This window comes from Simochromis diagramma, unplaced genomic scaffold, assembly GCF_900408965.1.
Source record: "Simochromis diagramma unplaced genomic scaffold, fSimDia1.1 OVJJ01000387.1, whole genome shotgun sequence".
Classification (NCBI taxonomy): domain Eukaryota; kingdom Metazoa; phylum Chordata; class Actinopteri; order Cichliformes; family Cichlidae; genus Simochromis; species Simochromis diagramma.
This window is the reverse complement of record NW_024387152.1, coordinates 1,044,687-1,065,600: the sequence shown is the minus strand read 5'-3', so window position 1 is coordinate 1,065,600 and position 20,914 is coordinate 1,044,687. Positions and strand designations below refer to the sequence as shown.

General features: G+C 39.7%; 4 protein-coding genes across 8 annotated transcripts; 2 read left to right on the top strand and 2 right to left on the bottom strand.

Annotated features, from left to right (window-relative positions):
- Window positions 1–519: 519 nt before the first annotated feature.
- On the bottom strand, window positions 520–4,699 carry ube2t (ubiquitin-conjugating enzyme E2T (putative)). Its single transcript, XM_040048140.1, has 7 exons — window positions 4,571–4,699; window positions 4,191–4,300; window positions 3,445–3,514; window positions 3,234–3,339; window positions 2,998–3,096; window positions 2,170–2,253; window positions 520–792 (listed from the first exon to the last, which is right to left on the bottom strand). Exons 2-7 carry the CDS (start codon window positions 4,297–4,299, stop codon window positions 676–678), a joined length of 585 nt encoding a protein of 194 aa, XP_039904074.1. The 5' UTR covers window position 4,300; window positions 4,571–4,699; the 3' UTR covers window positions 520–675.
- A 1,198-nt stretch (window positions 4,700–5,897) lies between these two features.
- zgc:194242 (uncharacterized protein LOC100005854 homolog) lies at window positions 5,898–8,805 on the bottom strand. Of its 2 annotated transcripts, none has more exons than XM_040048128.1 (4): window positions 8,486–8,805; window positions 7,827–8,083; window positions 6,610–6,790; window positions 5,898–6,502 (listed from the first exon to the last, which is right to left on the bottom strand). In XM_040048128.1, exons 1-4 carry the CDS (start codon window positions 8,688–8,690, stop codon window positions 6,306–6,308), a joined length of 840 nt encoding a protein of 279 aa, XP_039904062.1. In that variant the 5' UTR covers window positions 8,691–8,805; the 3' UTR covers window positions 5,898–6,305. The 2 variants fall into 2 exon arrangements, with proteins under 2 accessions (XP_039904062.1, XP_039904063.1); XM_040048129.1 differs by having other exon boundaries at window positions 8,482–8,738.
- Window positions 8,806–8,941: 136 nt separating this feature from the next.
- etv7 (ETS variant transcription factor 7) lies at window positions 8,942–14,163 on the top strand. Of its 3 annotated transcripts, none has more exons than XM_040048114.1 (9): window positions 8,945–9,150; window positions 9,359–9,497; window positions 9,627–9,791; window positions 9,869–10,045; window positions 11,221–11,322; window positions 11,424–11,567; window positions 12,778–12,920; window positions 13,066–13,166; window positions 13,264–14,163. In XM_040048114.1, the coding sequence occupies exons 1-9, from the start codon at window positions 9,118–9,120 to the stop codon at window positions 13,451–13,453; spliced, it is 1,194 nt and encodes a 397-aa protein (XP_039904048.1). In that variant the 5' UTR covers window positions 8,945–9,117; the 3' UTR covers window positions 13,454–14,163. The 3 variants fall into 3 exon arrangements, with proteins under 3 accessions (XP_039904049.1, XP_039904048.1, XP_039904047.1); XM_040048113.1 differs by having other exon boundaries at window positions 8,947–9,150; window positions 11,197–11,322; XM_040048115.1 differs by lacking the exon at window positions 13,066–13,166 and having other exon boundaries at window positions 8,942–9,150; window positions 11,197–11,322.
- A 1,791-nt stretch (window positions 14,164–15,954) lies between these two features.
- On the top strand, window positions 15,955–20,712 carry LOC120744002 (patatin-like phospholipase domain-containing protein 2). Of its 2 annotated transcripts, none has more exons than XM_040048109.1 (9): window positions 15,955–16,269; window positions 16,355–16,587; window positions 16,686–16,751; window positions 16,843–17,052; window positions 17,269–17,329; window positions 17,505–17,687; window positions 17,902–18,022; window positions 19,239–19,361; window positions 19,496–20,712. In XM_040048109.1, exons 1-9 carry the CDS (start codon window positions 16,062–16,064, stop codon window positions 19,659–19,661), a joined length of 1,371 nt encoding a protein of 456 aa, XP_039904043.1. In that variant the 5' UTR covers window positions 15,955–16,061; the 3' UTR covers window positions 19,662–20,712. The 2 variants fall into 2 exon arrangements, with proteins under 2 accessions (XP_039904043.1, XP_039904042.1); XM_040048108.1 differs by having other exon boundaries at window positions 17,505–17,699; window positions 17,905–18,022.
- Window positions 20,713–20,914: the final 202 nt, after the last annotated feature.

Below are 20,914 nucleotides of genomic sequence, written 5' to 3'. Positions count from 1 at the left end.
GTCATTGTCATATTGTACTATGCAACTGTATAATACAAAGGTTGTTGTAAAAATGCTACTCTTTATACGGCAGCAAAGCGCCACAGGAAATGGGCCGCACATCTATTTTCATATGGTTTACATGGTTTGATCTCAAGAAAAGCAACTCTATCCAACAGGAGGCAAGCAGTCATAGAGACTGAATGGGATGTAGGTATTTTTCTTACAGACTTTAGAGTAGGCTAGCATTATGTACATACAATATAACTACCTCTGAACTAGCATGGTATTGACTCACTACAGCCTTATGATGTTTGTCTCCCCTTTTTATAAACAGCAATTATATAATTTTATATTATAAGAAATAAATCCTTAGCTTGTAAAAACAAATGTACTATTTAGGATGTACATACTTTGTATACAACTGGTTAAGCATATTTTTGAATAAAATTATCATCTTCATACTATACACACTCAAGTATGCGCTTATGTTACAGATCTGAGACACCTCCAAACTACACAAGTCCAGGCACTCTGAAATACATGAATAAAATGAAACTTTAATATCACAACACAAGCACGCACATTATACATACAGCCATCCACATACATTTAAAAACAGGAAGTCTTACATCTGTGTATAAAATTAATACCACAGTTCTAACAAGGTGTCAGTTTTATCAGGTGAGGTGGAAACTACACACAGGTTCTCTTTGCTGGATCTTCTGCTTCCTGCTGCACACTGTGCGCTTCTCTTTTTCGGGTTGATGCTTTCTGATCAGGAGTATTTTCTTTGTTGCCATCCACAACACCCTGGGGAGAAAAAATGCATTAAAAAAAACAAAACAAAAAAACAAAAACACCCTACTCCTCCTAAACCAGAAAATCATCGAGTCAGTTAAACTGCAGAGGGGGTTGTTAATGAAATTATATACAGGTGCACTATTTATGTTTATATTTATGCTTATATCCTTACTCTCATTCCCCTTAATGTATCTGTAACATGCAACTTCTTTCGGTGCTTTGCTACTGGAAACTGAATTTCCCGGAGGAACCCACCCGAGGGATTAATAAAGTTTCAACTAATCTAATCTATAGGTGAAAATGTAGCGCACCCTCATGACATGTTGTCTCAGTTTTTTTCCACCACTTTTGCATTTGGCTGGGGTCAGTGTCACTGCTGCTAGCATGAGTAATATTTGGATGCCACCAGAGGTTGGCCAGATTTGTTTTCAGTGTTCCTTTAGTTCTTCTGAGCAGTGCAGATGTACATGATGCACTCCATTACACTATAGTTACAGTAGGGAAAACAGTGGCTGGACACTGTAGCATGATCAAAATTGTTGCAACCATGTGCAATGACCTTGCAGTCTCATTGCCTCCAATTTGAACGCTTCGAAGAAGCAGTCTCTGAAGCAACGTTTTGCTGCCATCCTCAAAGCCGTAAAAAAGGGATGAAACCGATCCCCTTCCATTTTGCAGCTGAATGAGGGCAAACTGGTAATAACACGCAAAATGTTTGTCATGATTAAGTAGTAAGATTAGTAGCAAAATTCTCTTGCCACCTGTTTCCATAAATTCAGAAGTTCCTCCACAAAGTGACATGATTGCTGCAGGACAGCAATCTAACTGCAAAGTGCCATAGGTGCTTGACAACTTTGCTTTTATACAGTAACAATTGCCAGCTCCGTTGCTCTGACTGACTAACTAACTTAAATCAGCTGTCACATGCTAGCAATCTCACTGTGTTTATAGATTAGAGAGCAAATATTTGCAAAACCTTGCCAATCTTTCTGGGAGTGATTACAGTCAATCTGAATTGTTTGGACAAGTTGCTTTCCTCTAGGCAATCTGTGCAGTCACCTTACAATTGAGGTTTTTCCAGAGGTCGAGTATGCAACACCCTCAACCCCCAATCACAGAATGCAAAAAAAAATCAGTGCAATTACAAAGAGGTTATTTTCACTTTAATGCGACTGCAACTAAACAAGTTCTATTTACTCGGCATATAATGTTCTATTGCAGGAGCACAGCACAACCATGTGGGTCAAATAAAACAGTGCACACAACTAATACATTAACATTGTTGTGGAGCAAGTGACAGGAATCATGTGACTAAGAATAGAGCAGCAGTCAGAGTGTAATTACATTAAATGATTAATAATTATATATATATCCTTAGTAACTTACAGAATTCTTCTGGACGGCATGTTCTTGTGTCCACTTCCTGGCCTTCTCCATAAACAGGTGTTTGTTGTATTTGAATTCCGATGACTAAATTACGGGAAAAATAGATAAAAGTATAAAGTTGGATTATCGAATCATTCACTGTGCTACAGCTGAACACAGCTGCTCTCTAACCCAACAGGTTTAGCTTAAAGGGGTTTTTGACTTGCATCTAAACAAGTCATTTTGGCATTTACCACACTCCCGGACTTGCCTTTAATTACTTAGCACAGCGGTCTCCAACCATTTTTGCGCCACGGACCGGTTTATGCCCGACAATATTTTCACGGACCGGCCTTTAAGGTGTCGCGGATAAATACAACAAAAGAAAACTAGTATTGGTACCAAAAAAAAAGAAGATTTATTCATAACACACGTGACAAGACCCAGGAAAACCGAGTTAACGATAAAAACGATAACAAAATAACGCTGAAAACCGATAAAAACTATACATTTCACACCTGAGCCTCTACTCTCACGGCCCGGTACCAAACGACTCACGGACCGGTACCGGTCCGAGGCCCGGGGGTTGGGGACCGCTGACTTAGGATACCTTTTATTTCCAGGGATGAATTTGAATCAATTAAAAACTAAACTATGTATTTTAGTCAAGACAATGTCTTTAAAACAGTTTTTTTGGGTTTTTTTTTTTTTTTTAAATAAAGGAGCTACTGTTACATGACAATATAGGTAACTCACAGTTTTCTAAAAATAAAATAAACCACCACAGACAGATTGTGTATGATAGATAGTTTGATATACAGGATGGACAACACACTATGTGTGACTCACTATATCAGCCATCAGGGGGTCGTCTGGATTTGGCTCTGCCATGAGTAGCTGTATGGAAGTGAGGACTGTGGAGATGTTTAGAGATGGCTTCCAGGCACCCTGAAACAAAAAAAAATCAAATAAATATAAAGACAACACTACATCTGAAATGTATAAAATGCAACATATATCCTTGTGTCCACCATGTAATGGTGTTGAAATAAAGAGTTTATCATGTACTGGAAATCTGTTATAACCTTTGGTGGCAGTTTAAGCGCATCATGGCAGATCCGTCCTGAATTGTCAATGTTTGGATGGTAGATTGGAGTCAAGAATCGTATTTTGGGAGGCTCAAACGGGTACCTAAGAGAAAAAAAAAAAAAAGCATGTCAGTCCTGCTAGAGTGGAGTGAGAACATGTAACTAGTAGAGAGAAACCCATCGACGTTAAAGCTCAAAGAAGAAGTACCTCTCTGGAATCTTGACCTCCAAGGAGAAGACTCCACCATCATAAGGAGTTCCTGATCCACCCAATATCTCTGGAACATAACAGGGGTTAAACATATGGTCATGTATTTGATATATTTTAATGACAGGATCCACTGCAAAAATGGATGTCAGAGTGATCTTAATCAGGTGAAATATTCTGAGTATAGAGTATAGGTAAATGTATCTTGGCAATTTGTTAGGTACACCTGTTCAACTGTCTGATAATCAGCTAATCACGAGGCATCAACTCAGTGCATTATGGCATATAGACATGACCATTGCAACCTGCTGAAGTTCGAACTGAGCATCAGAATCGGAAGGAAAGCCGATTTAAGTGACTTTGCTAGTAACGTGATTTTGTTAGTGCCAGATATGGTGGTCAGACTCTTTCAGGACCTGCTGATCTACTGAGATTTTCCACATAAGCATCTCTAGAATGCACAGAGAAATGTCCAAAATGAAAAATGTTCAGTGAGCAGGAGATCTGGGTCAAAATGCCCCACTGATAGGAAGGAAACAATCCAAAAGAGCCTCGATGAACGCATAACGCATCAAATTTAGAAGCAGACGGGCCACAGGAGCAGAGACCACACTGGGCACCGCCGCTGTTAAAAATTACGATAGTTGCGAAGGCAACACAGAGGTCCAACCTGGTACTAGCAACGCACATAAGAAAGTGTCTGGCAAGTATAGCTTTAGTCGTTTAAGTGACACAGTAGTACATACGTGCCCGGAGGTCGTCTATCTGATCTTCGGTCTGCCAGCATGTTATCCCAGGGGGGGGCTCGGTGCTTAGCATTTGAAGTTCACGTTTCAAACGAGAAGCCCTCTGCATTCTGAAAAACAGGCAGCTGGCTAATTAGCGTTACACTTAAAGTTCGTGGGTCAGTCTCCACACACGCTTGTAATAATTTAATCCTAAACGTAGAACATTTATTGTCAAATTGCTCAACGAGACAGTGGTTTGTTTGTGATGTTAGCTGCCTTCTTGTGATGCTGAGCTAACGCCTTTGCTTACTAATGTGAAGGCCGAGAAATAAACACCTTCTTAGTGCAAAAAGTCTAATAACAACTTGTCAGGTGGAGAGCACCTCTCGTTTACTTACTTTTTATCAGCTGTGCACTTGATAATCACTGTCTATCTTAATCGAAATGTCAGTTTCACAGCTCTCGGCGAAGCAGCGTCATCGACTCTGTTTTGGATTTCCCTCTCCTTACGTAAGCACCGCCCGCGCGCCGCTCGTCTTCTTCTTCTTCTGTTGGATTTATTCAGATGAATTACCGCCACCGTGTGGTCCCGAGTGTGAGCTACCAGGAGGCTACTTCTGCGCACAAATAACACAGCATCATTTTTATTTTTAATTTAACAGTGTTACAGTGATCATCCTGCAATCCAGTAGCCTCTCTGCTTGCCGCTCGAAACACTGGGCAACTAACCATTCATGTGTATGTGTGAAATATGATTCTTAGAGAATACTAAAATCACTTTTCATTTATAGCCTTACAAAAAGGAACAAGAAGCATCTCCTGGTGACTCTCTGGTCTCTAGTCAGTATTTACTTATAAGGTAATATTTGTGTATTTTCAATATATGAATTTAGTTTTCTTTGTTCTTTTTAAATGTAATTTAAGAGGTTTCAAATAAGGGTGGCATGACAAATGTATACTTTGGTTATACAAATATTGTCTAGGAGTAGGTAATGGATAATAGGTACTGACTTGCAAAAAAAAAAGGGTTTAAAAGACTTGAGCATGTGATCTAATATTGCACTACAATTTACACTACTGTATATCTAACTAACAAAGCAGTTCATCATCTTTTTCTTGACAACACTTTCTTTAAAGATATAGGCATTTTGGGTAAAGTTGAATGAAAAGAAGACACAGGTGAAATGTAAAAGCGAGATCAGAGGTCAAATATGAAATTATATTTGGAAGCAAACTATAATGTGATACTGACCCCATATAACAGTATCATTTCCTAAATGTTGCAGGTACAAAAAATGCAGTAGACTTTATTTTTTATTAAAGTTTGACCTTATTTAACCTCAAAGAAGAAGACAGAGGTCCAAAGTAACGCGATATGTATAATCCCCATGTATAATTAAATGCCTGTATGTCTATATGACAGTACGAAACATAACTGTAATAAGTAACTTGATATCACATTATCACTTGGACCTTCAGATCCATCTGTTGACCCTGCAGGACAGAGGTCAGTTATGATATGACATTTTAAAATCTTTTAAGATGCTTTTTGTGGACTTTACATCCATCAATCATTAAGTTGATGGATGTAAAGTAATTATTAATGGATTGTTAACACGACCCCACTTTGCAAAGTTTGCAAAGTTTGATCAGAATTCATTCAAAAGCTTTTGAGCTTTTGAGTTTAAGGACAAAATGACACACACCCCAACGCTACCAAATATATCACTTTCTTGGTGGAGCTGACACCATGAGTTTTGTTTTATTTTGACAGCAGAAGCACTATAAGACTTTGGTATCATCTTGTGTGTTTTATTCTTTCTAATTCTTTCATTCCTGTTTTCCATTTATTGCATGATTACACATTCATACAGTTGGGTTTCCTCCATAGAGTTCTTCATTATGTTTTATTTCCACTTTTCACAGTAATGCTGTTTTGAAGCTTTAAAATCACCATACTGTATACTGGTACTGATGTAAGAACATTGCATGTAGGGAATGACAGAAAATGATATAAAAACTTCTCATCTGTATATGTTTATCATTATGATAAGTTCAAGTTTATCCATCTTCAAAAGGAAGACCATTAATGACTGATGTAATCACACTAAACTTCATAATTGCATAAGTATCTTATTTGAAGGCAGTGGCAAAGATAGCCTGAAAAGTAATGTTTCTGTCCTGCTTGTCCTCCATTCTGACATCAGTGAAGCCGGAGTCTCTCAGAGCTGCCATGTAGGCCTCTGGGCGCCAGTTTTCCCCTGGCATCACCCCCTTCGCTGCTATCGTAGCCACACGAGAAAGCCTCAGAGTTGTGACCATCAGGGCTCCTGGGTGGGTTAAAAAGATGGGGAAATTCAATTTGAGAATCATTATTTAAAGACAACTTTTGGAACTAAATCTGTAAATCAAGTTTGCCTGACTGTCATGGCATTACCTGGCTTCATCACCCGGTGTATTTCTGCGGCTCCTTTTCTAAGATCAAGCCAGAAGTAGTAGCAGTTACAGTGAAAGACTCTGTCCACAGTGCTGTCTCTGAGAGGCATTGCTGCTACGTCACAGTGGTGGAGCGTCACTTTTTTACTCGCTATAAGTTCCATCATTTGTTTCTTTGCCATCTGTCAGACACAGAAGAATTACAATATTGTCCCTGATTAGCAGCTATGCCTTTCTTAGGTCTTAGCTGCCTGCTCAGCAGTGCTTGATTTTTATTTATTTATTTAATATACAACCAAGGTATGCAGAAGAACGCACAACACATCAAACCTTAAAGAAGCTGGGCCAGACCACACCAGGTGCGATCAGTTCAGAACAGGACATTGTTCACTAGTAGACGCTAATTTGCATGGGCTTGATAGAAGATTGGAAAACTCTGCATGGTCTGATGGTTCATGGTTTCTGCTGTGGCATTTAGGTTCAGAATCCTTGGTTTTAACGTAAAACTCATTGTTGCAGCCACGGGCAGCACAAAGGTGACCCCTTAAACTGATTTTAGTCTCATTATGAGTTATTGGTTCTGTTAATAATTAGCTGGCATAAACTCACAGCATCAGTGGAGACATCAGCACATTAGTGATGTCACATTCTCCACTGACACAAGATGGCGCTAAACGTGTTTTAAAAACTTTAAGCTCTTATTTCTTAAATCCAGCTACACAGACAGTGTTACATCTATGTTAGTTTTGGAGAGATTTTAAATTAGATTTTAAACATCGAGTGTTTCATTCTGACTTTAAATGGCCTCCACATCATCTCAATTTAAGAGGATACCTCTGAGATATGGTGGTATCACTTCATGGGTGTCCAGCAGCCAAATCTGCAGCAACAATGTGATTTTTCCCTCATGTCAATATGGACCAAAATCAAAGAAATGTTTTCAGCACCTTGTTGAATCTATGACACAGATAACTCAGGCAGCTCTGAAGCCGGTGCCAGTGAAGTAATGAAACAAGTGGCCAGTGTGCGTATTTTCTCTAAAATAATTTTCTTTTTAAAGGCTTGCAATGTGTCTGCTTTAGCAAGGCTGAAGAGGCCACAACAAAGCTGTGTGCTTTTACAAAACTCTTTTTCAAAGACACTCTTTGTAACAGTAACAACCCACATGTATTAAATAAACTTGAATTTGACTTGTTTATTCCACTCTTTCTACCTCACCTGATGCATGTACTCTGAGTAATCCACCCCTATAAGGTGGCCTGTGGGGCCCGTGAGCAGTTTGGCTGCAGACTGCAGACCCAGACCGGGGCCATGACCCAGCTCCAGCACAGTGTCCCCAGGTTGGATGGCACACAGCTGCACAGCACTCTCCTCCAGGACCTGATTGTAAGCTGTGAGCCACTTGCTCACCAACCACCCTGCAAGTGATCGCGTGGGACGGCCCAGCTGTTTCCCCAGTTGTTCAGCCCACATGCCTGAAAAAAACATGAAATATTTGGCTAAAACTTTCTGCTTTCAGGTTCAGCGGTGTTCAATGTGAGGACACGGTGTATAAAATGTTATAAATGGTTCGCTCTAATTCCTCGCAGTGTGGCTGGACTTTGCTTATCATTATTTGTTGCGCAGTTAATGTTTAATCCGCTGATTTGTTTTAAAGCCAAGTAGAAGTTTATTAACATTGTTATTACTGAATAACCAATTAAAGTTGAGCACTTGATTGAAACTTGTAGATTTACAGACTCAGAGTATCGGGCCATCATTTTTCTCCGTTCAGGAGAATCCAAACAGCTGACACGGTGCCCTCACGCAGCGTACAGGACAACATGGCTGCCCCTCTGACTCTCGGTGCCAGTTGCCCGGATAAAGCGCTTACCTACTTTCGTTTACAGTCAGCGCTCGTCGGCTCTCAGCCACGCCGCAGTTTAGTCTTCCTGGTAGTGGGAGGAGCTTGCGCTTCATCGGCGCACGCGCTGCTCCGTTCCGGGGTGTCCTACACCTCTTAAGTATCTCTCTGGCTCTTCTCATCATCGACCACTTCCTGTAGTTTTCTTGTATTTTCTGGCCACACGGGTTATCGCTCATGTCTGTATTGCGTAATAGCGAAAAAGAAAGAAAGAGAAATAAAAACTATTCAAAAAATAAAGCAAAAATAGGTGTCACCCTCCCTCCACCCGCATTTCATTTATGAACGAGAGCGTCTGCTGCAGCGCTTCTGTAAATATACGTCTGCGTGTCTAAACAAGTGCAGTCAAAGGTTTTGGAAATGTCCTCTGTCGTTGCTTCCTCCAATCATCCTATTTTGCACACACCCCCCTGCAGGGATTATATTTCTTTCGTTTTCATTTCCCGGAAGGGTTGATTGTGAAAATAGTGGCGTTTAAAAAAATCTTCGAGTGTATTCGTTTAAAAGTGAGTTTTGTTTGAGACGTGACCCGAAGTTTGTTTTCATTCTGCTCATGAGGAAATCCCTCTATTTTCTGTGCAGTCGAGCAGATTAAAGGACATCTCCATGGAGAGCGTTTCCCCGTCACCTTTGATCAAGGTAAGTTAGTCTTTCGGGGGCAAATCTTTTAAAGCTGTGTGGTCTAAAACCACAAACCTGGAATCCGACTCAGTTTTTGTTTGAGCTTTCGTGCCTTAGTCGTTGGACGGTGACCAGCAGCTGTTGTTTATGCTCTCTGTTGCTCAGCATTGCTGCTCCAAAACTGCTGAGTACTGTGACTACAGCCATTTGTATTGATGTTTTGTAGCAAGAAAACAGTCCTCCATCGATTGTACGTGAAAAGCAAGTCAACATTTATCCCACTGTGCATCACTCCCCACCTACCCAAGATCCTTTGGTTAGTCCTCCCACTCAAGAAGACTTGTGGCATCTGCCTGGAAGGCTGAGTGAGTTAAATTATCCTCTCTGTTCTACTTATCTGTTAATATTAATTGCAGATATGACTGCAGATACACAGATATGCAGCACCTTCTGCAAGCACATTAGGTTTGAAATTATGCATTTATTGTTTCCAGGAATTAACCCGTCCCTGTGGGATAAAGATGATGTTTCCCTGTGGCTCCACTGGGCTCAAAAGGAGTACTCGCTGCGCCGGCCGGAGAAGGGCCGATTTGAGATGAACGGCAGAGCCTTGTGTCTCCTCACTAAGGAGGACTTCAGACGCCGCTGCCCCAGCTCAGGTGGACATGAGTTAGTAGATAGAAGTCACCTGTTTCCGTGGCTGCATTTTCATATGAAATCCCTCATTTTTCTGCAGGTGATGTTCTGTATGAGATCCTTCAGTGTGTGAAGCAGCAGAGGAGGAGTGTGGTATGTGACCCACCTAACACAACTCCTCCCGTGGCAGCTGGACACCTTCAGGGTCCAGTCGGCTGCCAGGTAATCGCTCACACAGTCCAAGAGCCACAGTCTCCCAAAGTCAGCGGCACCCCGGGTGAGTAAAATTAAGGAGTACATTTATAAATATATATACTGCTATACTACAGTTCAGTGTAAAGGCAGACAGATGTATTTGTACACAAGTTGTAGACTCAGAGTGCTTTACATGGGGCAAAAAAGGAAAATGCATTAGATCAGCAATAGAACGTAAAAAAAGAAAAAATAGAGTAGAATTGAAAGAAATTACAAGAAACGTAGCAGTGTGTTGTGTGCAGTAATTCAACAAAGACACACAGGGAGAGAGAAATGTTTTTGTTTAGATTTGAATGTGGCCATGATTGGACACACTGAACATTACCTGTTGGTCTGTGTACAGAATAATAGATAAAAGCACCTTTGGTTCGGTTCTCATCAGAGGCTCTGCCTCTTGTAAAGTTTCAGGAGGATCTCTAGTCTTCAGGAACATTTGTATCCACATAAGAACTTGTTTATTCTGGTTGGATCGTGGGTGTGAATACTTCCTGATCTACCACATGTGCAAACATATCATGTGGGAATCCTTTCTCTTTCCCACTTTTGTTTTACGCTACATGTGAGGACATCCATTGACTTCTTATCCCCCAAATTTAAAGACTGACGCTAATCAATGTTTGCTCACCCCTAACTGAAATGTTTTCCTTTGCTCTGTGCTTTTTCTTCACATGTGAGGAATAGTGATTCGCTGGCAAAGATGAAATAAACCCTCATTATTTTGTGATCGGGTACTTTGATTGACTTCTCTGCAAAAACTGATTTTATTTGCTCACCTAATTACATCTCCATATGCCAGATGCGTTAAGCAGTTATCACATAATTTATAATGATGAAGAAATGGAAATGCTGAAGTACCAGAACCATAAATGGTGTATGCGTACACTACACAAAGACACACACCCACAAACGTTTGTCAAGCAAAACAACTGTATAATCTTTCCCAGAAAAAGAATGTGTTGGCCAATGGTCTGCAGTTTCCTGGAAAAAGGATCCTTTAACTCTCAAGTTCAGAACAATGACTTTGTTCTGTGCTCTGTCTGCTAGAAGTAAAACAGTCTTTGTGTTAAACATTAGCTTGTGCTAAGCCTGATATTATAAAATGTTCATGTGGCTGTAAAGTCACTTTTACTTTCACTTTAGCGTTTCACATTTCCTCATATTTCTGACTCACAGTTTTACCCGCTTTCACCACCGCTGTGGCTGCTGTCGGGGCCACTGTAAGCAGCCAGCCAAAATCAGTGTCAGCCCTTACAGATCGCCCCATCTGTTACACTTTGTCTGCGCCACTCACACAAAAGAGTGAGTATGACAAATGGCCATAGCAGAAGTAAATTGTCCTGCAATTCCTACTGTTTCAGAGGCTTCATTTCTTTGTTGCCTTCTGTGTCTGTGTCTCTCAGACGGATCAGCGGGTACCTCAACATTGCACCACAATCAGGATGAGTGTAATCCCCAAACGAAGAACATCACCCCAGAGCCTCTGAACCTCTCCAGTCGAGATAAGCCAAGGAGTTCGCTGCACAAGGCAAACGGTCGCATCCCAGGTATTGTTACAATAATTTGTTGTCTATTGTGCTCTTTACTCATGTATTTAATCACAGAAAACACACAGAATTGTTAAAACCGTGTCTCTTTAAAAAGTGAAGAAAAAAAATCTCATATATCATAAACAGCATTTTATATACAATCAGCAAATGCACCAATAACATGAACACACTCAGTTTCCTAGAAACTATTTTAAGTCCAACACGTTGGATTTGTTTGTGAGATAAAGAGCAAAACAGACACAACATCCTGAAGCAATAACCCAAAAGTGGACCTGCGCTTTAAATATTCAATAGTTGGCTATTTTATTCTTTTGTTATGTCTAAATGACGGCTCAAAATGATATGTTAATGTCAGGCTTACAGGTACACTTGTGGTGAGAAGTTTCCTCGTCATGGGCGCGAATGTCGTGGGAATTTGAGGCTTTTAATGATTTTCTTTGAACTGTTCTTTGTCCGGGTGGAATGATTGTACAACATACATCTTTAATGACTTTCTCTGATCCACACAGGGAGAAAAGTATACATACATTCATTTAAATCTCTTAATAAGTGGTGATGAAAGTCCTGCCGTGTTGTTTAACTACAATTGGTCGTTTCTCTTTACCAAAATAATAAAAAAGAAAGAACACAGATAGAATTTCAGAACTTCAGAAGGTCTCTTGAAATTTCTAAACAACTCCAGATTCCAATATTATCAGCAAGTGTGTGCAAGTACAAGTTATTCGAACAGTGCGACTACTCTTAAAACCAGGAAACCAACCAATTTACATGAATTTGACCATTTCTGCCAAGATGAATGGTAAGTGGCTTGTTGATGGCTACTAAATGCATCTTGCTGTGGGACATTCAACTATATGTTAGTGAGCCTGTGTATATATACTGTTGACCCTGTGTGGATTAGAGAGAACCTAAAATAAATATAAACTTGTGTACCTAGTTCTTGTTTTCTAAAGTCGTTAAAGATGTCTGCTGTACAAGAACAGGTCGAATAAATCATTAAAAGATGTAAATGACCATGGCATTCATCCACATGATTAGTGCATGTACACTTGTGACCACGCCATTTTTATACGTGTTTATTGGAACATGGCACTGAGAGTGAGAAATATACTAAATAGTACTGAATTGAACTTTAAATACGTATATTTAATGACAGTAGTGTAAGCTTTGCCAACACGTGTGTTATTACTCTTCTAATCATGGCCAGAGTGCAGGCTGCTGTGGGACTATGTGTATCAGTTGCTTTGTGATGACCGTTACCAAGAATACATTCGATGGGAAGATCCGGACAGCTTGGTTTTCAGGGTGGTGGACCCCAATGGATTGGCACGGCTCTGGGGAAACCACAAGGTGAGTTCCCAGTTCTCTGTGCTTCATCCATCAGGAAAAACGGCTACACAGGTGGAGAATAAAACAAAACAGAAAAAAGCAGGGAACATTGGGGAATAGTGAATAATGTAGTGCATGACTAATGATGCATGATCTCTTTTTACAGAACCGAGAAAATATGACCTATGAGAAAATGTCTCGGGCTTTACGGCATTACTACAAACTGAACATTATCAAAAAAGAAAGAGGACAAAAACTCCTTTTCAGGTCTCGTCTCTGCTCCTTTCTTTGTCATGCGCTTTCTATTTTCCTCTTAAATAACATTCAAACTCATCCTTCCTGCCTGTTCGTCGCCTCCATTCAGGTTTCTGAAACTCCCTCAAGATATCAAGAAACAGCAGGTCGAGGCTTCCGGCGCCCTGGAGCACACTCCACCTCACGATGGCGACTTCCCGGACTCCAGTCCTACACAAGAGTTCTCTGAAGACCATTTTGAGGTTTCCCCCGATCGGACATCTCCACAGCCTCCTCCGACTGGTGCACCAGTGAGATAGAATAAAACCGTGGATCATGTGTAGCAACACGGCTCTTACCGAATACAATAGGAGGTTGTAATATATTTATCTCGTGGTTTGAGCTTTTAGGGGAGGAAAAAATGCATGTACAGTCTGAAAAAACACAGTTGTGTTGTTTACTGTGAGATTTTTTTATTTTTTCTCTGAATCAATGTGTGTATAACTGTGATCTGGGTAAACACTAATATTAAGAGTGAGGGAAACTGTGAAATTAATCACAGAATCATCCAGCCAGCAAAATAATATTCAAGACTTAAAATGATCTGCTTTGTTCAATATAATCACAGATCAGTTATTTTCATTAACTTTACAGGTCTTGCAGCTATGGGTTGGAAATGACTACAGTCCAATAAGAGTTTAATAACATACGAGAGGATAAATAACTGTTTTTGTTTTGAATGCTGGTTAATATGCAAGATTGTTTCCACCACTAGAAAAAAATTGCCATCAATAAGTCAAAATGTCAGGTTATTATCTCCCATTTTTGGTACGGTATCTGAAAGTTTCAGCTTACGTAGTAATACCTTGAAATCTTCAGCGTAGCTCAGAATGGGATTTTTACAAATTGTTATTTTTTTTCAGTGGTGGAAAGCAGCTTTTTCTACCCGTAGGTTAAGTATTTGGTGTTTCATTGTGTGTGTGTGTGTGTAAAGTTTGCATTGAAAAAATAAATATTTTAATGTATACTTTATTGTCCCTGAGGGGAAATTTCTCTCTGCATTTAACCCACTCACTCAGTGAAGCAGTGGGCAGCCACCGGCACCTCACTCAGGGGCACCTCAGGGTAGCCGTTCAGTGGATTTGAACCCCCAACCTTCTGATCATGGGGCAACCACTCTACCTACTGAGCTATCCCAATTATATATGTTGATAAAACATTTCATATAAATGTTTTTCTGAGATGAAAATGATAACGCTAACTTCTTATGACAAGCCAAACGTCAGGACAAAAATAGATCGTTGTTAAACAATTGCAATATTCACTCATGACAGTTGAATGGTCTGAATTTTGCCAGCAGGGGGTGCTGTTGTAAATTTAATAGGATTTACAATTCAATGATTCAAATACTCGTATTTCCTACAGTGGTCCAGCTTTTGAATATTTTTAGTCTTAAGGAAAAGACAAAAAGTCACCACATGTTATAAGACAGGCCTTAAACAAGACTGGCTGAGCCATGGCTGATTTACTCGTCATCTGCGGATGCTCGTCTTTTACTACACCCATCTTTGACAATGCAGTTTTTACAGTATGGGCCTAAAAACATTTTGACCTATTAGGTACAATAACTCTGTTCAGCTGGAGCTGTAGAATTCGTAAAATAGAGGCTTGTGTTTCACAGGCTTACATATCCATCTCCACTTTGTCAGTTTGATGTTAATTAAACAGATCAGACAGATGGCAGCACAGACGTAGACTGTAAACTGACATTTCAGCTTTTTATGTCTCCCACCTGAATGCAAATCAGTTCGATAATTTACTTATTCAACATGTCGATTTGATCCAAATAGTATAAAAGCCGCATCTGTTACATTAAGATTAAGTTCATTTGAAACTGTCTAGGTAGCTGGCATGGTTTGAGCAAAATACCAGAGCAGCTTACATTACATCAATGTCTCCTCTAATATCCAACACTGCAAAAATAAGTCAGCTTTGCTTAAAAAATGCATGTAAAGTACCAAGTAAAGTAAAGTTAGGAAAGTTAGAAAAGCTAGTTTATTGTTGGTGTGTAATGCTTAATGAGGTACACAACACACGTACACCAAATTAACCTCTTAAGCCCCAACGCCCCCTGATACGGGGGCAAAAGGCAGGAGATCAGTTAGGCTTGGGGCTTAAGAGGTTAATTTAATTTTAAGAAAGTCAAGAGTCACCTACTTGCAGACAATAGTAACATTATCTGTCAGGAGTCAGACATCTCATGTGACTCCTGTGTCCAACAGGCAACACTGCATGACGTAAAGATCAGGCGGAAGTCAGTAATTGCTACAGGAGCCTGGGTGACGCTAAATCACTGTTTCCAACTTTAGAAACCTCACCACATTAACAACACGACTGAAGTAAAGGTCACAACTCGACAAAACGAGTGTTTTAATCTTAGACATTAACAGTCCCATTAGCCTCCAGTGCAGAACCTTCTATACTCTGAAATATCAGTCAAGTAATTATAAATTAAATATTGACTATCACTCTTATATATGATACTGATGAACAGAAGAATGTATCGCAGAAGCGTTTTATTGGCAACAGCTGGGAGTTGATCAGTTTATGTGCACTCAGTAAAACTTTCCACCTTCTCTCATCTTGTTTAAAGTGTTTTTATTCAAATAGTATATATGTGAAAGTATTTTGGTTTATGCATTGCAACCATGGAGCTACACAGCCTCCCAACATTAGAAATCCTTGTTTTACCCCTGTTCACATGAGCGTGACCAACATGCTATGTCTAATTGCAATGGATTTAAAAACACTGACTGTGAAACCCTCTCCCAAGATCTGAGTGGATAGTTCATCTAAGTTCGCCTTAGCTTGTTCTCCATTTAAAAAAAAGTTTTTCTCCATTTACAATATTTAAACAGATCATTGAAAATGACCCCTGGAGTTTCCAGTTATCAGTACAGTGAAGGTCCTCAGTCCATCTCCTTTTCTGGATCAGGGTTCCTGGCCACCTACCAGTTAGGCGTCGCCCAGTGCTTCCTACATTATGCACCCTGGATACTTCACTCCGCACCTAGCATCCTTGGCTCATCTGCTGGTTCTCTGGTAGCAGCTGCTGTGGTTTGTGAAATGAATCTAAGTAAGTGACTCTTTCTTATGTTCTGCAATGACTTCTGTTGGATGTATTCATTACACATTTATTCCCCCAATCCTCTAATTTACAGTTACCATTCGGGATGAGATGATTAATTTTGCCAAGGAAGTGAGGTCTTTTACCCTTGGACCACTGAACCCCTCAATCAAGCTTTTTCACTGGCTGGAATGTATTTTAAACAACCATCTTCCGCCTAATGCGCACCAACTGGCCAACGGTCGCCTTGCTGTTACCATGACCCGTCTGACGGATGGCGAGCAAATTCTCATGTCTGATTTTGACTCCAAAGAAGATGTAGTACAGGTACGCTTGCTCTGCTGTTTTGGAGCTCAGAAATAAGAAAAGTAAAAAACAAACCTTAATAACTATGTTGACTAAAAACTGCTGTGTGCTGTGTTCAGGCACTGCTTTGTAGCTGTTTTTTGCCTGGTTACTGTGGTTTTGTACCTCCATCGTTCAAAGGAGTAGTGAGTATTTGGTGGCCTCAAAACGTCCCTCCACGCACCTTGTGAGCCTTGTTTTCAAAATAAAAATCCCAAATGTTAATCTCTGCTGCAGTTCTATTTGGATGGTGGCTTAAGCGGCATTCAGCCTATAGCGCCTGGATCCTCCAGTCGCACACTGACCGTGTGCCCATTTTCTGGAGAGAGTGACATCTGCCCTGGCGACGCACCATGTTGGCTGGACATTGTAACGCGTGGTGTCACTTTAAAGGGCAATTTGGACAACAGCTTCAGGTTCATCAATGCCATTTACCCAACTTTGGAGGTCAGACCCAAACTATATGTGGCCATATCCTATACTGCCTGTATCCCCATCTCTATCCTCAATCTATTATTGTGTAATAGTAGCAGTTTGTGTTTAACATTTTTAGAAATATAGCAAAGGAAATTAAACATTATGCTACAAAACATTACATTATTTTTGATCTTTTATTTCATTGTGTCACATTTAATTATGTTTATGTCATTTTTTCCTCTCCAGAATATTGAGGAAGCCTTTCACAGTGGCTACAAAGATGCTGTTCATTTCCTTCAGAGTAATGGTGAGTCAGGTGCTAGTTACAAACAAACAAACAAACAAACAAACAAACAAACAAACAAACAAACAAACAAACAAACAAACAAACAAACAAACAAACAAACAGTTTTTCTTGGCTAAACTTAATCTACCTAACTTTCTCTTTAATTCCTTTCTCTCATGTTCAAAACTGTCCCAAGGGCCACTTAGCGTTAATCAGAATATCACATGGCTTCATCTGGAAACCATGAAAGATGAAGAGGAGAAGAAGAAGCTGGAAAACGGGACGACCGAGCTGACATCTTTTATAGACAACGGAACCATTCAGATGAGCGACTCGACCACACAGGAAGCTGCACAATATCCTCCTCTCCATTTTGATACTGTGAAAAATGGCATGTTTTGAACACACTCACAGGCACAAATATTACTAATAGGGAAATAGCAATTTCATAGCAATGTAAATGAAATCTGACGCTGGTCAGTTTGTCAATGTGATGTCAACAAAACGATGAATGATTCAGTAGAAACTGAACCAGAACATTCATATTGTTCCACTTTGCCTTTGCAAAACTATCTTTGTTCATGTCTGCGTTTCAGTGTTGCTGAGCAACGTGATGACTTATCTGAACATGTTTGGACTCCCTGCAAGAATCCTATCCTACCTGCTCCTGCCCCTCATGCTGTCTTATTACGCTGTGCTGCAGAACAGGGACAGGTAATGAACACACTGAACACAGACAGGCCGGCAGAAACTTTGTGTGCTCCGAAGCTCTGAAACTCTCTTTGTTTTTGTTTGATAAACAAAGAAGAAAGAAAAAAGCTCGATCGTTTCACTAATGACCATAAGATTTCTGAGATGATGTGATCATCATGAGGTTGCTGGATAATTCCAGGAAACGGCTGCTAATAGATGGTGACGGAGTTCTGTAATTCCTACTTTTGTGCAGAGACGTAATGTGGTAATGTCTCTTATACCTTTTAGAATCATGATAGCAGTGCTTTCCATTGTTTATGCAACACTACATTAGCTGCAACCTGCAGCTTTTTACTTAGCTTCTTAATTTTTGTTTTTAGAATGACTGATCTCAGCTCAACGTTCTGCAAGAAAATAAAGAAGTCCCAGATTGTCAGACTATTGCCTTAAACAGAGGCAGCATCTCTGCAACACATCCTAATCATCCCAATACAGCACGATAACCAGGAGCTACACCTCAGACTGTACAGACTGAAGTTAGCATGTTAAAAATTAAAGTTCATGACAGCACAGTTAGAGAAGATTGAACAAGGAGGAGTTTTTTTCTAATAGTTGAGAAGGCCTCTTCTCTCTAAAAAGAAGCATGCCTTAAGTTTACAAAGCTGCATCTGGAACAATGTACTGTGGAGAGCCAAGATCAACGTGGGGATGTTGGATTTAATGCCCTGCGCCATATTTAGAGAAAACCAAACAGATTCGACACAAACACCCCATACAAACTGGTTCTGCCAGAACTTTCCTTCCCACTGTCTCCAGTGTAGAGCGCCTTGAGACAATTATTGGTGTTTTTTGGCACATATATATAGATCAACTTTAATTGAATTGAAGAAATCTTGTAAAGAAAATGGGCCTAAATCCCAACACAGTGATGTGAAAGACTGATTAGTCATACACAAAAAGCTCTCGCTGTTAAAGGTGTGCTTAGTTTTCTTCGTTTTTTGCTAAACCAATAATTACACATTGTAATGTGTCGTGTTTTATTGTTCATCTGAAGCTGTATTTATCTCATTTTAAATTCTGGTGAGGACCAGACGATATTTCCTAATATGTAAAACAATTAAAGGACAGCGTATTTTCTTTTTGACATTACTGTACTTGTAGTTTGTTATTTACTTTTTATGCTTCAGTAACATCTGTTATGCAGATGCAATCACTGTGACCTCTCTATTTCCACCAGGCTGGAGTTGCTGTTCAAGCAGATGCCTGAGCTTCTTCTTTTGACTTGGCACACCATGAGAGTTTTCACCTTTTTCTTTTTCGAAGGAGCTGTCTCTACCATCAAGAAGAATATAAATGAAAAGTAAGATGGCATCTCGTATCTTAAATTATTACACTGTTTATTGCGTATAGGATTTATATAGAATTATTTTACTTGAAATCTTAACAGTTTTCAATCTCAAGTATTTCAACTGAACTTGAATATCTGTGTTTTAGCATCATGCCGGTCGCCCGGGCGCTGTGGCAGAAAGACCAGGCGCAGTCTGAGGCATCACAAGGCCGGAGGCAGCCATCGCCTTTCAATGAGTTTTCTTCACGTTCAGAGAATGCCAGTGAAAAATCATCTCCGGTTTACAAGAAACCAAAACAACAGTCTTTGTGAAATACTGTTGTAAACAAGTGAAGTGCAGATTTCCATGTAACATGTTCTAAAGTGTTGAAGAGTTTGCAGGCTTGTAATTTACGAAAGCTGAGTAAAATATCTGTATCTATGTTTTCATACTTATGAAATTGTGTTGCTGAGGCAGTGGAGTGCAGACCTTCATAGTTGGCATAGTTTTGTCATTATTGGTTCTTTAACACTCAACGTTGTGCTGGATGTAGAATCCTTTAAAGAATTTATGAAGAAGTTATGAAACCAAACAAAACCTGAAGGTGTTTGACCTGAAGATGGTATGATGTAAAAGGTCATTGAAAGGTGGTAATCAACCCTTCAGAATTACTTTCATTTCCTTGGAGAACATTATAACTACAATCTTTAAAATGCACTATAGTTAAGCTCTTCTAGAAAAAAGTCAACACGTCTTAGTCTTCAAAGAAACTAATGAAATGTTTTATAGTTTAATGTCATTTTTAAGCACAAAATGTGACAGCAAGTGGTTGTGGTCTGTCTGAAAATGCCGTCCTGTTTATCTACAGTGAGTTGAAAAATCAGAACATCACTGACAAAAACACTCATGGTTAAGAATTTAGCTGCAAGGTGACGGTCAGTCCTGTGATGAGCTGTTACACAATAGGGCTCTTTCATCGTTACCTCACTATCATTTTACAGCGATTCGGTGGTGAACCGCTGTTGCCTACGGCATGTCTTCATTTCATTTCCAGACATAGCTTCATAACGATCAAGGAATTCTGGGAAAGGGCACAAATACTAATGTGTGACATGGCAAGTTTGATGTCAAAGGAGCAGAAACCTACTTTCTAAGGCTTATTTGCCTTGTATCAAGTCTTTGTGTTGCTTTTCTAAAATGTAGCTATTAATAGCTCCTGTCTTCCAGTCTATGCTTGATGCTTTTGGTTTCATTTGATCAGCCTGTTGTTATAAATTAGGCTAAATTGAGTTGTAGCCTTAGGACCTTCTTCATGTTTGATGCTTTTCTGCTTAATGACATTTACAATATTGGGATTGAAATAAAGCAGTTTTTTAAATGATATTGTGTTTGAAAAATAGATTTTATTCAAAACTACAAAATCCACCAGGATTTTATCTCAGTTGCTGAAATCATGTCACGTGCACGTGCCTGCTGCATCTGCTTTTTCATGCTGTTCAGGAAGAGTACAGTGTATTTTTAAATCGCCCAGATACATTCTATACATTTTATTTTTATTTTTTTTTACAAAGGCCACAACATTTAG

Excerpts from the sequence above, each read along its gene's own strand:
- ube2t (XM_040048140.1), bottom strand. The coding sequence starts at position 4,299 with ATGCAGAGGGCTTCTCGTTTGAAACGTGAACTTCAAATGCTAAGCACC. Across the intron at positions 2,254-2,997 it reads ACCCCCTGATGGCTGATATA|TCATCGGAATTCAAATACAA; the intron begins GTGAGTCACACA and ends CCCGTAATTTAG. Across the intron at positions 793-2,169 it reads ATGCCGTCCAGAAGAATTCT|GGTGTTGTGGATGGCAACAA; the intron begins GTAAGTTACTAA and ends TTTTCTCCCCAG.
- LOC120744002 (XM_040048108.1), top strand. The coding sequence starts at position 16,062 with ATGACCCCTGGAGTTTCCAGTTATCAGTACAGTGAAGGTCCTCAGTCC. Across the intron at positions 16,588-16,685 it reads CCAAAGAAGATGTAGTACAG|GCACTGCTTTGTAGCTGTTT; the intron begins GTACGCTTGCTC and ends TGCTGTGTTCAG. Across the intron at positions 16,752-16,842 it reads CTCCATCGTTCAAAGGAGTA|TTCTATTTGGATGGTGGCTT; the intron begins GTGAGTATTTGG and ends TCTCTGCTGCAG.
- etv7 (XM_040048113.1), top strand. The coding sequence starts at position 9,118 with ATGGAGAGCGTTTCCCCGTCACCTTTGATCAAG. Across the intron at positions 11,568-12,777 it reads GGCAAACGGTCGCATCCCAG|AGTGCAGGCTGCTGTGGGAC; the intron begins GTATTGTTACAA and ends AATCATGGCCAG. Across the intron at positions 12,921-13,065 it reads GGCTCTGGGGAAACCACAAG|AACCGAGAAAATATGACCTA; the intron begins GTGAGTTCCCAG and ends CTCTTTTTACAG.
- zgc:194242 (XM_040048128.1), bottom strand. The coding sequence starts at position 8,690 with ATGAGCGATAACCCGTGTGGCCAGAAAATACAAGAAAACTACAGGAAG. Across the intron at positions 8,084-8,485 it reads AGCGCTGACTGTAAACGAAA|GCATGTGGGCTGAACAACTG; the intron begins GTAGGTAAGCGC and ends TGTTTTTTTCAG. Across the intron at positions 6,503-6,609 it reads ACACCGGGTGATGAAGCCAG|GAGCCCTGATGGTCACAACT; the intron begins GTAATGCCATGA and ends TAACCCACCCAG.